Source organism: Poecilia mexicana, unplaced genomic scaffold (genome assembly GCF_051168715.1).
Source record: "Poecilia mexicana isolate PSO_F unplaced genomic scaffold, ASM5116871v1 scaffold_22, whole genome shotgun sequence".
In the NCBI taxonomy this organism is placed as follows: Eukaryota; Metazoa; Chordata; class Actinopteri; order Cyprinodontiformes; family Poeciliidae; genus Poecilia; species Poecilia mexicana.
In genome coordinates, this window is record NW_028263391.1 from 25,420,872 (window position 1) to 25,437,414 (window position 16,543).

At 38.4% G+C, this 16,543-nt stretch overlaps 1 protein-coding gene across 1 annotated transcript in view; it reads right to left on the reverse strand.

The window, feature by feature from the left end:
• Nucleotides 1-247: 247 nt before the first annotated feature.
• The window catches only part of LOC106911984 (semaphorin-4E-like), a 92,527-nt gene continuing 76,231 nt past the window's right edge, over nt 248-16,543 (reverse strand). The window contains exons 15-16 of the mRNA XM_088002857.1: nt 15,587-15,717; nt 248-338 (exon numbers count right to left, since the gene is read on the reverse strand). Coding sequence (XP_087858983.1) covers nt 248-338; nt 15,587-15,717 — 222 coding nt within the window. The remainder of the gene's footprint in view (nt 339-15,586; nt 15,718-16,543) is intronic.

Sequence of the window (16,543 nt, forward strand, 5' to 3'; positions counted from 1 at the left end):
CAGAATTATTAATGGGAGACACAGAATAAAAAAACATCAACAGCAACTATTGGACTGAAACGAAGCAGCGAGGAGGAAAAAAAGGTGAAATTAATTAGCGCCTCAACAGTGGGGCAACTGGAAGCCGTCGTCTGTAATTGATGCTCATTTATTTACCAAAGAGCTGAGGGGAGGGTAAGGGTATAATTACTTGGGCTCGCTACCCTCCCTCCTTTCTCTCACCTCTCTTCACACAGATCTGATGCCGTCAATCTCTTCTCAGCTCTATTGACAGTTTCAGCCTCCTCTGCGTCTGCAGCCGTCTCTTCACATCCTCCTGGTTTCTCCGAGCTTTCCATCTTTAGGAGGGCGGATCAGCATCAGAAAGCTCAGCTCAACATGAGAGCATCTGGTGATAATTATTCATTACTACGGTGTTCAAACAGAGGCCTTTCTTCTGTGCAGAGTTTTAATATTAGACTTTGATGATGCTATAATTTGACTATTCTAGTTAATTGTTATTAAAAATGTTTCCTTTCTGTCTGTGTCACAGCATGAAGCTTTTGAAAACTGGTTTCTGTAGATACTTGCTTATTCTTTTCATTATGTTTGAAGATCATCAGAAGTTTTTACATAATATCAGTTCACGATGTTTAAAGTGCATAAACTACAGTGGCAAACGCTCAACAAATGTTAAAACACGCTCCAAACACAGACGATGAAAACTCAAACACAAATGCAACAGAAAAACTCTGAAAACAAAAAAATACTGCAACCACAAACAAAAAGTTCCAACCACAGAAAAGAGATGTGAGAAGGAAAACTGCAAATGTTCCACAAAACGGAAGTCCTCCAGACCACTAGGGGGAGTCTGGAGCATGTAATATTACCTACGCAAGTATCCCGATGTTCAATAATACTGTAAAAGACTGCATGTCTCAAAAGATATGAGCGATAACACACCTGGACCTTCTCTGGACGTCGCATTGAATCAGGACACTTTGCTGACGGTCTGGTTCACTGGTCGACTCCCCCTAGTGGTCTGACACCCAAGTGGTCATGTCGCATTTTTTGACCCTTATTTCACCGACGTGAGACATGCATCATAATTCTGCATCAGACGCAGAAGGCAGCTGCAGTAAATCTTAATGTAAACAGTGGCTAGAAATTGAAATTATGAACAAAGTTTGACAATGAAGCACATCACAATCCCACCACTCCTGAATACACATTCAAGCTGATTTCTCTACAGAAGTATATGCAGTTGTGAAGAAATCCCAGTTACAAGGGGTTGAATCAGAAAAGCATCTAATGACTTTATTCTCAAAGAAAACGTTCTGCAGGGTTAATGTTGACATGGCTGCTGGTTTACTCTGCAGTTTATCCTGCTGTTGCAGCAGGTAACGCTGCTGCCTGTCTCTGTGTGGGTAACTGCCTTTACTCTGTCAGTCACAGTTTTAATGAACCGCTCCCATGTGGCAGAGGCTTTTTTATTTGAGCTAAAATATCATGTAAAGTTAGTGAGTGAAAACATGCTTCAGATCAGCTGCGCTGTCAGGTTCCTGCTGCCGATGCAAACCAGGAGGAGGCGGGAAAGCAGAGCAGCTCAAGTCTCCGTGTCAGCAGAGCCTGAGCTCTTCTCTAACCCTCATCAGCAGCTTCTCCTTTGTGGTTAGAGGAGCACGACTTCTTATCTCAATCTTGTACTTATCTTTTATCAGGGATCTGACTCGGGGCTTTATCGGTTCCACGTTAGACGAAGAGACTCACAGACACTGCCGACTTCCTGAGCTCTGTCTCAGCACCAGGATATTTAGAGACTCGTCAGATAGCCTGAGCCCAAATCAAGTCAAATTAAAGAGCTGTAATAAAATAAATATGACACTTTGTGCATTAAAAACTAAATCATTCAGCTCAACTGGAACAACGCACTAATTAATAGAAGTATGCGACAGGCTCTAGAAATGATCTGCCTCCTCCCCAGGTGAGTCCAAATGCAGGATGTTAAAATGTTCAGCATGATGCTGTAAAAACGGTCGTAGGTTCTGCGCAGTCGGCTGCACAGACAGGAGGCAAAGCAAACATTGTTTTATCGTAAACCTTTTGAGGAAAGACGGCTGCGGTAGCGTGCAGCCATCAATCAGGAGGATTCACAGCTTACACTTTTTACAAGCCAAGAAGATGAACATTCATTAAAGTCATTAATGACATTCATCAACATTCATGTCATGAATGATTAGTAAGATACGATCAGGTACTCCATTAGTAGAAGGTGTGCATCTCATCACTAGTGATCATGGGGAGAAACCCACCATGCAAAACACAGGTGAGCATCTAAACCAATTCCAGAGCTTAAAGAAGCAGAGATGCAATTTTTAGATGCATCTCTGCTTCAACACAAATAATGAGGTCGTTATCAGGACTCTGGGGAAGTTGACTGCACTTCGGAGGTCATTTTAAAATCTGCTCTGGTGCAAGGGGGAATGCCATTTCTGACAGTCGTATAAATCATCTGGCATGGATTTCATCAAATCAACAAACATGTCTGGTGGGAAAAGAGATGGGTTTGTTTCTGAGCTAGCTGTTTCCTACTTTGTAAATACTGGCATCTCTGAGCCCCGACTAGCTGCGATACTCAGGAAAAACCTTTGAGAAAATATTCTGTAAACAGAAGATGCATTAGTGAAGCTTTCTGGAAGGTCAGCTAAAGATCATAACAGTAAGATCTGAAACGTTTCAGAGGAAAGAAATCCACAAACCAAAGAAGAGCATCTCCTCAAAGTGAAGCTAGCAGTTCAGACAAATCCAAAATATGTTTTCTAGTTCTAGCACTTATGACGGCTTTTATTGCTGCAGAAGCTGATTCTCCGCTTTGCAGGTCAATCTTAATCTGTTCTTAAACAGGATCATTTTCTGCTAAAACCAGCATTCAGGTGCATCCTCCTTTACAAGTGACATGACAGGGTCATCTTAAATCAGGGTTTATATATTTTAGTTCTGGTTTCGGAAATCATCTGAACAGTCATATCAGCATAAGATTCCCAAACAAGATTTAGAGGGAAACTCATGACAAACTTTCCTCACTGAGGTACAAGAAAAACGTTTCCATGCTCAGAGGCAGAGCTCAAAGTATTGTTTTAATTAAGAGTTTTTCTTATTTCTCAGATGTGTTACATCTTATATCACTGTGCAAAATCAGTTAATTTAATGAATAACAAATTTGACTATAACGTACCAATTTTTGCATCATAACTGGTCAGAACCGTCAACTTGTGATGATTTTTCTTGTGTAACGTTCTTCTTTTGGTCTCAGACAATCTTGTAAGTAAAAACTAACTTTTTCCTCCTGCCAACTTTCTCTTTTACATAAATGTATTCATGGATCAGAAGCAAAACCCTTGAGTGTGCCAAGCTCTACACTCAGAAAGCAGATTTCTGCAGCTTCATCCTCATTATTACAGAACTGTCACCAACCACAGTGGCACCTGGTGTGCAGAGACGCAGACGATCACACTCTTGTGAAGATTCAATAATGACGCCCAATTAAAGGGAGACGGTGGCGCCTTAAGAGAGGCCAACAATGAAGAGAAATTTAAGAGGGGAGTAAAAGAAAAATCACTAAAGGAACATTTTGTTCTACAAATCACCCATGTGCCTGTCAAAGTGTTACTATGTTGGTCCAAATTCCAGTTCTGTTGAATCTGTATATGCATCTCATTAGTGTTTTATTCTATGTTATGTTTATTTATGTTTTAGGACATTAGTTTCCATTTCTTGTCAGCAAGGTGAACCGTCTAGCCTGGTTCATAAACCAACACCAGCTAATACTGGTGTGGGGCTCTGGCCTACATCTCGACTTGGACTCAAACTCATTTGTTCTCCGTTTCAAACATGGAGGAATCATAAATTAGTTTTATTGTCCAATTTACTTCCTGACATTCTTAGTTTAATTGGATGTAAAGCGTACCGATTCAATTCAAACAACAATGCGAGTCATTGCTGGGTTTTTACTGCTTTCACATCCCCTGATGCTTGGACTGCAAGAAAGTGATCAGTGGTTGTCTGGGAGCAGGAGAAGATGTCTGCAAAATATGCACTAATACAATTTGGCTACATGAGTCAAAGAACATATTTGTAAAACATCCAGGGGAAAGCGTACATAGCGATTTGTAATTCTGGCCTCAGATTAGAGAACAGACGGGTTTATGAAGCCCAGAGCAGACAGGTCAGGAAGAACGTTAGAGAGGTTTGAAGCAAGGCTGGGTTCGAAACTCCCAAACTTCGAACATCTCCCAGAGCTCTGACCAAGCCGTCATCTGAACATGGAGTGGTAAAGGTTGAGATTCCTGAATATCACAATAATCCTGGTCGTGGTGGGTTTATATGATGGTGAAGGGGAAATAAAAGGAAAATATGAGTTGTCCAGCAGGAGACATGAGGGATCTGTGTGGAATGAAGCGATAAGTAAAAAATGGTGATAGGTGAGCGGGGAGGGAACTGCACAATGGGGCTGAAACAGGTAATTAAGGTGGGAAGTAGGAGGCCAGCTGGGAGCAACTTTACAATGTCAGTTTTTTGCTGTTGCAGATGGATTAAAGGGAGGCAGGGAACAGGAGCAGCACAGTGGGACTGGTGTTTCTGGCTCAACACAAGAAAGATTAGCTGGACATAAGAGGAGAAGAGAATATGTGGAACCAGCAACAAGAAAACAGAAGTATGTAGACCTCAGTCACCCAGTCTAGAATGCAATGGAGTCCAGGAAGCTCCTGATGAACGGAGGAGAAGCAGCAGTTTGAAAGCTCTGCTGGTGCATGGCTGCATGGTTTCTCTGTCATAATTACTCATTTAGTGCTGCAATAGCAGCCAGACTTGAAGTCAAGACATACAAAACGTTCATGCAGCCATACTGTCTGAAGTACTCAGTGCACAGCTTATATTCATCTGGGAGGCTTTCAACAAGACTGAGTGGAGAGTTTATGGACATTTGATGATTATTTAAAACATACATTGTGATTGTCGGATGCACAGCTCCAGGCCGGAACCTTTGTGTTCATATGTTTCTGGTACACCAGTAAATCTGATGCACAAGCGCCATCCGGACACGGCGATGGAAGACAGCTGCTTCCCATGGCCACTGGGTGTTCACTTCTGCATCGAACAAGCAGAAATAAACTGTTGGCGAAGCTATTCCAGCCTAAAGTAGCAGCTCGGTGCTAAACATGTCCAATGCTGGAAGTTTAATTACTGACCATGTAATTACCGCAAACATTTAAATCCAGCCTCGCCACTAAGTTTATAAATTAGTGGAGAGAAATGATTAATGAACGTTTCTTTGTGGAACATTAACATCTAAAGATGAAAGTATTTCCTCTCATAGATATTCTGTGTGTTAAAGTTTTAAGTTCAGTTTTTCTGTATGGTTCATTCTTGTGAATAAAAATGTATTTTGTTGAGGCAGAACAAGTCAGTTACTAGTGTTAAACTTTTCTAATGAGTTTTACCCTTAACTGTCAGAAATGATTGCAGCAGTTGGATCTCTTCAGGGAAACAACGGTAGAGACGCAGGACATGAGCAAAACAAGTTCTGAAACGTTGAGCTCATCTAAAAGTCACATTTGGATCTGTTAAGTTTGACAATGTCTGATTCTTGTTAATTCGACTACTCAGTATTTCTGCAGTCCTGCTTTGTCTCGTTAAGCAACAGAAAGGTCCAGTTATATAAAGTAGTAATAAAAATATAATTAAGCACCTTTTCACTTCAGTAACTTGGAAGTTTGTTAGAATCCCATCTTTTCAAAGACACATAAATGCTAGTGAAAACAATACGCGTTTAAATCAGGCACTTTCTCCTAAATGTATCAGTTTTTTCCACATTTTCTCCTAGTAACATTCATTATTGTTGTGGGATAAATGTTGGTTTCTATTAGGAAGAGGGTTTTTACTGCTCCTCTAAACAAATGCCACGATGGCCTTTTCAAACATTTATGTAGAAATAATTTTTTCTGGAACAACCTAATATTCTGAAGATGACTTTCAAACCTTTTGCCTGATTGTGGTCTGCTCACTGGTCCACTTGACATTTTCTCAGACGTTAAAATGACCCAAAAGTAGGAGACTTAAAATGTCAGGCAGAAACGAAGCTTTTATAAGACACTCTTCATCACAGGCTTAAAGTTTCCCACATCTGCTTTCTTTGTTTCCTGTATGCTAATAATGCTAAACATTGACACTTATTCCAACATGCAGTAAATTGTTGAGGTGATTTAATTCTGACTTTTACTGTTTAGAAAATCTACATTGTAATATTGTGATCTAATCATGTATTTAATACAATCCCTCCAGGATTTCACAATTGCTTTGTAATCAAAATCACAGATTGTTTTGGTGACACTTCAGAAATTTGCGGATAGATTAGGGTACCGTATTTTCCGCACTATAAGGCGCACCGGATTATAAGGCGCACCGTCAGCTTTTGAGGAAATTGAAGGTTTTTAGGTGCGCCTTATAGTGCAGAAAATACGGTACAATGGATGCAACATCAGTAGCATTATGACCCTTGACCTGTTAATGTGTGGGTAAGTAGTCGTCTTGCGATCGGAAGGTTGTAGGTTCGATTCCAGCTTCCTCCTGCCACATGTTGATGTGGGCACTTAACCCCAAACTGCCTACCGATACAGCGATTCATAAACTGTGTATCGGTGTTTGAATGTGAGGGTGAATGAGTGAATGTGACTCTAGTGTAAAGCAGTTTGAGTGGTCAAAATGACTGGAAAAGTGCTATATAAGTTCAGTCCACCAGCAGGGGGCGCTTCTAAGTTTACTCAGAATACCCCCGCTCACCAGTGGACCTTGGTCGTCCATCACCGTTTGTGAAGGTCATTGACTTAATTTTCAAAAAGCAGGACCTATTGAGAATTCAAAACTTAATCCCATGTTTTGAATCCCCCTTAAATATCTGGAAGTTGTTCCTGAAAGGCTTTAAAAGTGAAACTAAATGCCTTATGCATCCAAAAGCTGCAGACAAACATCAGAGAATCAGCATTTGTTCCAGGAAAGCTGTGAAGAAGTAAAAATAAATCTGATTTTTTTTCTTTGTGCCTCCAAGCAAAAGAAATTCAACTAAAACAATACAGAAAGAAGATCTAGAGATCTCTCAGGGGCCCAAAAGGCAGAAAAGGCTGAGAAGCTGAGAACTATAGTAGAAAAGGAAATGACGGAAAGGAGGGAAAAAGTGGACTGACGTCCATTAAATATTAAGGTGCTGTGCAGAAAGACGAAGCAGCTAAAAACTGTAGACTAGCTTTGTGTGTGTGTGTCTGTGTGTGTGTGTGTGTGTGTTTCCGTGATTTTATATCATGTAGTTAATCTCTCGGGAGCCCTACACTGGTTTCCTGATTCCGATATCCTCAGAAACTGCTGGGAGGAGTTTTGATGTACAAAAACCCAGAAAAGCTGCTGCAGGCGGGGAGTCTGAGTGTGTTAGAGTCCACATGTGTGGCCCTGAGCTCCTTCATCATGTAGCTGATCAAACAGAAGATAATACATTGGAAAGAATCGTTTTACAACATGCTTGTTCTGTTATCTGGACAATATTATATTAATTATAATCTGGACAAAGCCTGTAAAACAGGTGAAAAGCTGCACAGCTATTAAAAGATTTACCTCTGATTATTCAGAAAGATCTGAATCAAACATCCTGTTTTAATGAAATGTAATCCAAACATTTATTTTATAATATTTCTTTTACATTTTTGTACAAGCCCACCATCCAGGATGGAGATGGAAGATTCTGGAAAATGTCTCAGAAAGCCAATCTGCAAAAGAAGCCCCATCATTCAGCAAAATATTAAAAATAAAAACGTGTTTGACATGCATTATGTTAGCTCCATTAAAACATTTTCATTTTTGTCTCATTTCTAATTAAAAAAATGAAAGATCTGAAATCTTGATCCATTTTCCCAGAACTGAAAGTATTAGTTTTCACTTCATTCTCGTCTGTCTGAGGCTCCTTGATTCAGAAAAGTAAATTTAAAAAAGATTAAACCTTCCCAGTGCAGAAAAGGCGGCTCTGTGTTAGATTTACATCGTTTGTTCTTCACATGAACTCCTGACAAGAAAAAGGCTGAGTCGGGATTTTCCCACCACTTTATTGTCTTAACTCTTGAATTTCACAGTTTACTTCTCATCCATCTGTGGCCATGGGAGATCAGCTTTATGAGCTGGAAAACAGCCACACCACAGATGTTCAGACACCAAAACAGTTAGTTTTACTGCATCACAAGAACAAATTTATGATTCAGAAAGTCGTAATAAAGACAGTAGAATAGTTGCTTAAAACCTGACATCCTTTAGGTGACTGGTGAATAAATTAATACGTTTTAATAAACATTTTAATTTCACTGGTCAACCTTAACAGTGTTTACATTAGCAAAACAAAGAAAATCATCAAAATGAACAGAAATAAAAGTTTGGAAATAATCAGTACAGAGGAGCTTCTGAAATAAATAGTAAAATTCTCCTTTTTTAGAATTACCACATAAAAACAGTTTGGTACTTTATCTTGGAAGAAAGGATACGTCTGGGTTTCCAACTTAATCAAACTTTGTTATAATTTAGTTTTACTGTCCAGTTTATATATTTAGTTAGAGTCTACATGCTTTGTCACTTTGCTGCCATTACAGCTGAATTTCACCAATGTGACAAAAGATTTTTCTAGTTTATCCCACTGTGATGATTTTAGGTAGAATAAACTCACATTTCCCTCAGTTACTGAAGCGATTTCATCTTGTGAACATGAAAAAGATTTTTCTTGGTTGAAGGGTTCCCAAAGCCTCCATCGCTGCCTCACCCTGTGTGGATCCAGCCAGGGCCGAATTATTCTACTACGGATTTTGTTTGGCAAAAACAAACATGGACATCTCTCACAAACAATAAATGACAGATTTACAGCCATTCATTGACTTTTCTGCAATGACATTAAAATAACTTTTATATCATGCGAGAGAAATGACTGCAGATCCTAAAATCAGTTTCACAAAGCAGATCAGTCTGACTGTTTGCCTGTGTGTGCATGAAGCCTGTGATACCAATCACCCAGGATGCATTTCAGGCCTCAGCCATTACAGTAGCAACATTTTTCAGAGCAACAACACATGGCAGGCCTTCCAGACATCGTTTGCTTGCACATGTGGCAACAAAACGTGTTATTGAGCCGAGTGAAGTATAGCTGCATTTAGTTCTGTTTTCTATTAACTAGGAGAACAACATGCGTCACGTTGGGTAAAATCCACTTTACTTTTTCCATCAGGCTGTTATGGAAAAGTGCAATAAAACAAGCAGGAGTACTAAATTAGACATTTCATTATTGATTTCTTCAAAACGTCAGGAAAAACCAATCATATCAAAGCTCACTGATGTCAAGATCTTATTTTCCTCTGAGGCATCGTTGATAAGCTATGGTAGCTGGACGGTGTTCAGTAAGAAACTTAAATGTTAGCGTCCCATTCCTGTCAGGACAGAAACAGAGAGGCCTTGTTCCAGGATCTGGACTGGATGCAGTGGATGAACTGGGTGAAATGGGTTTGTTTAGCGAAATCTTGAACCATGTGGTTAAAATCTGTGTTGTGACTTTCACTACTTGCCTGTACAATGTTCTTAGAGGAGTCTCTGCTGTACATCCTGCCCAGGAACAATGAGGTTTAGCTGTAGAAAACTCAACGATGAGTTTGGATGGTTCCAACATGAAATTTCATTTTTTACGCATCTGGTCAACTTTTAGCCCCACGTTTCTTCTGACTAACAGTTTTGGAGCGACAGTCTGCCGTCTTCCATCTAACCATTTGTGCAGCAAGCTAAAGATTAGGGTGATGGTAAAAAGGCCTTCCAGTGTCCAACAGCTGGAGCTCCTCAAGACAAACCGTTAAATAGCAAAATATGCAAAAATGTCTTCAGTAGTTATAAGAGTTTGATGTTATGGTAATCAATGTTTTCCACCGACTGTTCAGAGTAGGAATCAGTTCTTTTTCTCAGAATCTACCAGAAGTAAAGAACTATGTGGGGTCTTCATGAAACGTTGACTTCAGGTTGTCATCAGCTGCAGTTTCACTGTTGAGCGATCTTCTATGTTCACTCAGCAGGTCAGCCAGCTTTTCTTTTCTAATTATAGAGGCTTACTTTGAATATGAAACAGAATTTATTGATTTTGTGGATTAATGTAAAATTATTCTGACTAATTTGTTTATTTCAAATCATGAATGTAATAATTTCTTGCCGGGCGGCTGATTAATAGCCGGGCAGCTGTCCTACTACAAGCCTGAGCTGTAATATCTGAGCGCAGAGGCTGCAGCACTCTGAGCATTAAAGTAACTTCTTAATAACAATTCTAATGGATTACAATTATTCCCCAACACAATAGTGATACAGTTGAACAAAACCAGAAAACAGGCATTCAACCAGTGAATATATTAATTTCAGGGTGCATCTGACTTTCAAGGGATTTAATTTGAAATAATCAAAACAACTAAAGAAGCTTTTAATTGTGTGGTGAATTAGTGGCAGCATTTCAAATTATCTGCATGTTCAAAGCTGCAGAGGTTTTTAGTCCTGTTTCATTGCAACTCTGCAGCCCTTCACTAACCCATTTAAACACGTTACATTTACAGGTTAAACTGTTTCAGAGTGTTAAGGAAGCATAAATTAAACATCACTCAGACAAAGGTGGCACAAAATCCTGGGATTCACAGGGTTTTTTCCCAAGTTTCAATTTGATTTGAGGCAAAGCTTTTTATTTAACATAAAGTCTGATACAAATAAAAATGTTGTAGTTTAATAGTTTTTGTTTTAATGGTCAGCAAAACGTCCTGCTGGTAGCTATGAAAGGTGGTGATTCTGGTGGATTGGATGATGTGTTAGCATTGCTGAGACAGAATTTTAATGAAGTGAACAGAGACAGAAGGTGAGAACGAGGGAGATCTGGCAGCAGACGAGTGATATTTACCTCCAGGTTAAACTGAGGTAGAAACGGCCGAGGAGGATTACAGGCTGCCAGACGTTTGTGTGTGTGGTTAGACGTAGGTTGATGAGGGTCTAAAGGTCGGTGTAAAAGTCTGGCCTTCATTTTGAATGATGCAGCTGGCATTTACACCGAGAGCCTCAAACACACAACACAATTAGAGACGCAGCGTTTCTGCAGCCTGGGAGGTAAACAGTGAATGGCAACACCAGCAACAAAAGAGAACATGATTTATGAATCCATAGCTCAAACTGAACTTTTACTTTGAAAATCAAAGGCAGCTGCTTCCTCCTGTTGAGCTTCTGATGGTTTTCATATGTGTAAGTATGTCACTTACACATAGTAGGACACCCGTTTTTCTTGGTAAAGGACAAGGCTTTAAATTCTCCACCGTGAGCTCTAACTGTTATCCTTCACCATAAACAAATCTTTAATGCGATGCTCTGCCACCAAGTTTGTAGGGCAACGTTTTCATGATGATCATCCTATTGGCTGGAATGTCCAGTTCATCCTTCCTCCATTGCATTAGAGCTCCTGTAAGGAAAATTAGTAAATATTAGATTCCTGTGCTAATTTAGGGTAACTAACTGGAGTTGAAAGTAGCTTTACATCGTTTCTAAATTGTTCATTTGATATAAAAAAATAATTAAAATACTTAGCTTGAAGAACTTAAAGCCACATCATGCATTTCGCACAAGCCTCATAAAAAGGTCCAACAATAGACTTTAAAGATGCATTTTACATTGGAAGACAGATTATATTTACCACTTTAACCCAATAAAACATGTATTTACAGATAAACAAAAGCTCTGTTGTGTCACGACAGGTTGCAATAAGATATAGCTGAGAAAAAATAGGAACATTATAGAACAAAGTATCATGTTAGGTTTTCTTTAAGTTTCTAATTTTCTATAATTGATTCAGAAGTAAAAACAACAAACTGGTATGTGAAGAAAGCAATAAATTTCAAAATAAAAGCTGGGATACAACTGTTTGAGAAGATTACATTGTGAAAGTCAGATGGTGAATCAGACAACATGAACATTACCTCTGTGACCTTTGACCTGCAGCTTCAGCAGATGACTCCAGTGAGTTTGAATCTGTCCAACAGTCATCAGGCAGAAAAGATAAATCCCACGAGGCTTTGCGTTCTTCCAGCACCAAAAATAATCGTTCTCAAGTTTAACATTAAATTTAGTAGTTTGAACTATTGACAAAGGTCGAAGACGACACCAATAAGTTTGGATACCTGTTTCTCAAATACTGCAACTCAATTTCATCAAAATATTAGATAGTTGTAGAAAAAAGAATTGTGATTTAAGTAGAATTTAGATTTAAATTTCTTTAAAAATCTAAATGAAAGACTTTGTTAACCTCAAAACATTGGTTGAATACTTATATTTATCAGTACAGGTACATTAAATGGTCGCCTAATATTTAGATATTTCAAACAAGTTTATGAAAGTTATACTTGCCAAGCCTCTGAATCACTTTGTAGAGTGAACATCCCCCTCCGGCTGCTGTTGAACTCCATTTGCAGAAGCCCAGGCAGCCATGTTTACTTTCTGCTTTCCACTGTAAGACGACGCTGGTTTTCAACCTTGAGCTTCAGATTTCACCATGTTTGTTGCATCAAAACATCCGCAGATCACATGACCACAGCGCAAACAGCGCAGGAAACCGCCAAGCAGAATATTTTCAATGGCAGCAGCTTCCTTCTGAGCTCATTCAGCTCCTAAATGAGTGTCTGGCTTGTAAATGATTTAGCAACCATCCGCAGCGGCTCTTCCCTTGAGTCGTCTTCTCGGTCAGCAGCTAGAGTCGTTTCTCCTACCTTAGGATGACTTGAGATCCTCTTAACGTCCATCTTCGGGCTGCTGCTGATTCTTGACGTCATTTCCGTTTCTCAGATGTTTCATGGAGTCCAGCAGCCAAACCAAGCGCCGCTGAGGCCGACAGATGCTTATTTTTCTGCCGCTCTGTTTAGAAGATCCGCTGAAACACAGAAATAAATTCAATAACTTCACCAGGTAAAAACAACCAACCACAGATGCATAATTGCAGCGACCTCATAAAATCCCGATTCTCCAGGTGCACCACCGCCACCAACTGGGCTGGTTTCTGGACTGGCAATTAAAGGGGAAAATCTAAACTAATAATACTTTAACTAAGTTAGTAAATTACTATGTTAATTAGATTATCTCTATTTGATTTGTATGACATAAAAAAACATGATTTGACTATTTATTTTACTTTAATCTGAAAATATTTTCAATTATAAAATGATATTAAATTTTTATTAATTCCTTTCTGTCTCCTTCTACTAAAAAGCCCATTTATTTCAGAAAATGTATCACTAATTGAAATCTGTTTAATTTAAACATAAATTGATTGTTTGTTTGCCTTTATTCCTGTTAATTATGATGGATTTACAAGTAATGGAAATATGACATTTAAATTTAGAATATTACATCAGACAATTCAAAACATATTTAATACAGAAACGTGGGCTTACAGCCAGCAAGTGAATCTTTTATGTTCGGATCTGACGTTCACCAAACGTCTGAACTGTTCGCCGTGAACATTCACTCCCTGTGGGAAATTTTTTTTCTGTGATTTTATTTAATCAAATTTGAGATTTTTTAAAAATATTTATGGCTGCTATTATTTTTGCACCAAATATCGATTTTGTCTTGTTAGAAAATGTTTGCAGTTTTTTTTTTTTTTTATAAGATGCGTTTACAATTTTTTATGCCACATTTCGCCACTAGAGGGCTCTTCGACTGGGCTAACCGTACCCCCACTTAAATTATGGCATTTCTGATTTATTTTTTTTAACTCCTACATAATGTGCATTACATTTATTCTAACGCTAGGTAAGTGTATCTTGAAGGAGAATATTTCTTCAATAAAAGTCCAGGAAGCTAATTAAGAATAGAAAAAAGGTTTTCCATCATTTTTTCATCTGCAGAAGAAATGGCCGATTTCTGCAATGTGTGAAGGAGAAGGAATATTCATCAAGAGGTTGTGTTGTACTAATCTGTCCACATGCCACTTTTTTCAAACATTTAAAGAGTTTGGCCTTTTTAATATTGTTTTATAACATATCCCATGGTGCTAAACTTGTCGTTTCATAAAACCAGTGAAATGATCTTCAAGGCAGCTGCTGTAAAATCCATTTCAATTCACAAAAATCTGAGGCTTAGCATCATGAAAAAGGAAAACTTGCACTTCTTTTCAAAGCACAACTCGGGTTTTTTGTTTGTTTCCATGAAATGCTGCTGTTTTAGACTGATTCCTGTTTGGAGAAGAAAACAGACCATTTTTGGGTGACTTTGTTTTCATCGCTTTACAGAGAGAAAAGAATAATTCTGCTCATCCATGTTTAACCACAAACACCAAATTGTTCTCATTTCAATGCAATATTTTTTACTTTTGCAAAGGAAATTCAGTAACTACCCATTTATTTTCTCCACTCAAATGGAAATAAATGGGCTCAGGAAAATCTTTTTGGTAAAAAGAAAACAGAAACATACAAGAGGAAAAGGACATGTCAGTTTTTAAGAAACAAAAGAACAGTAATCATTTGAAAAAAGTTTATTTTGGGAAAATTGTTTTAAATAGATTTGTGTGTTAATAAGTATGGAAGAAAAATGGGTTTTAATAAAATAAGAAAAAATTTAAAACATGTATGAAAACTATCAGTATAAATTTAGTTTCAGTTTAAAAAATTACAGAAAAGGACAGAAATTTTTTTACAAAACTTAAAAATGAACTATTAAATACACCTCTCTTTTTGCAATCAATGGCACATTAATTCATTATCCAAATGGCATTTTAACCCTGCAATGATTTTAATAAATCATTCATTTATTTCTGTCTTCAGTCTAAATTATGGCAAGATGAGTCCTCCATAGATAAAAACATGTAAAACAATGAAAAGGGAAGCAGTAATGTGTTAAAATCAAAGGACAATAGTTACATAATGATGACAGGTGATTTCAAGCCTTTGTTTGTTTTATTTTGATTATTTTCTGTTTCAGCTCACAAAGATAATCCATGTAACATCACAATATTTAATCAGAGCAATAAAAAGTATCTTTTTAATCCAGAAATGTGGACTTAATGAAAAGTCTTTTAAATACCTTCTTAAAGGTTGTTTTCAAAAGCTGCCCCCTGCTGGTCAGGACCAATCAATTCATCTGTTGGGTTTCCTTAGATATAAACTTTTTAAACTAATTTGAATAATAAATTGAGCTTTGTACCCTGGCTAATGACCAGTACACCTGAAATGAATGTGTTATTGACCATTTGTTGTAAAATGGCACTATACGAATAAACTGAATTAAAATTGGAAGTATTGTTGGGCATTTCTTCTTTTCTTCATTTTCCCCAGTGGTTAAGACATTAAATAAGTGGCAAGAAATGCTACTAAGATGGTTTAACTAAAGTCCAAAATGACTTTGTCTTTTAAAAATAAGTAAAAACCTGAGTAGAAATAGGAGTTGTGAAAATAATAATACCTCATCTATCCAAGTGAAAGTGTAATTAGCTCCTAATCCCCTCTAATATTTCATCAGAGTGCTGTTTACCCACCTGCCAGTCCACACCCACTCTATGCACTCCAGGATCTCCAGGATCTGGAGCTCATCCAAGCTGCCACGGGATGAGAGACGGTGTCCATGCCTGACAGCTTGCCAGCCCATCAGAGGCGATGCCGGCGGCGCCTGGAGACGGCCCACATATGCAAATGGGAGACATGCAAACACAGGAAGGGCCAACAAGCAAAGATTTCCCACTGATTCGTTCTGCTGCCACCCACAGAAAGTCTCTGGGTTACAACCTCAGCTGAGCCAAATCTCATGGTTTTATTCCTGCTTCTAAAATGACTCAAGTCAAACCTGAAGTCTGCAAAAAAATAAATGCTTTGAATGAGAAATGATTCTATTTTACTGGCAAACAGCAGATCTGGAGCAAAACGCTGCAACACAATGCCAAGATGGAAAGACATCAGCAATGACCTCATTAATCTGGGGAGGGTCAAAGGTCATCTCCAAACTCAAAACCAGAATCTTCTCAGCAGATTCAGTCCAACGTAGAGCATGACGGTCAGAGAAACGACCTGAAGGTAGCAGGTCAAAGGTCACAACACTCAGCCAGTGCTTGGAAGGGTTGAAGTGAAAAACCTCTTAACATAATAAAACTCCATGAATGAATCTGAAGACATTTGAAGATTTGAGATCAAAGAGGAGAAGTTTGTTCATCGAGATCTACCAGGTCTTCTGGTTCTGGTTCTGGTTCCAGAACCAAACATGGAGAAGCAGCGGTCAGCTTCTATGCACCACAAATCTGGGACAAACTTCCAGAAAACTGAAAAACTGCTGAAACTTGGGGGTTAAAACTTAAAACTTCCTTTAAGTCCAAGTTGCTTCTGACCGGAGCGTTCACTGATATACTTGATCTGCATCGATGACTTTGGTGTTTGATTCTTCTCAGCTGATGAGTGTGTGATGCTTTATAATGTTTTATGATGTTTTATAATGTTTTATGTTT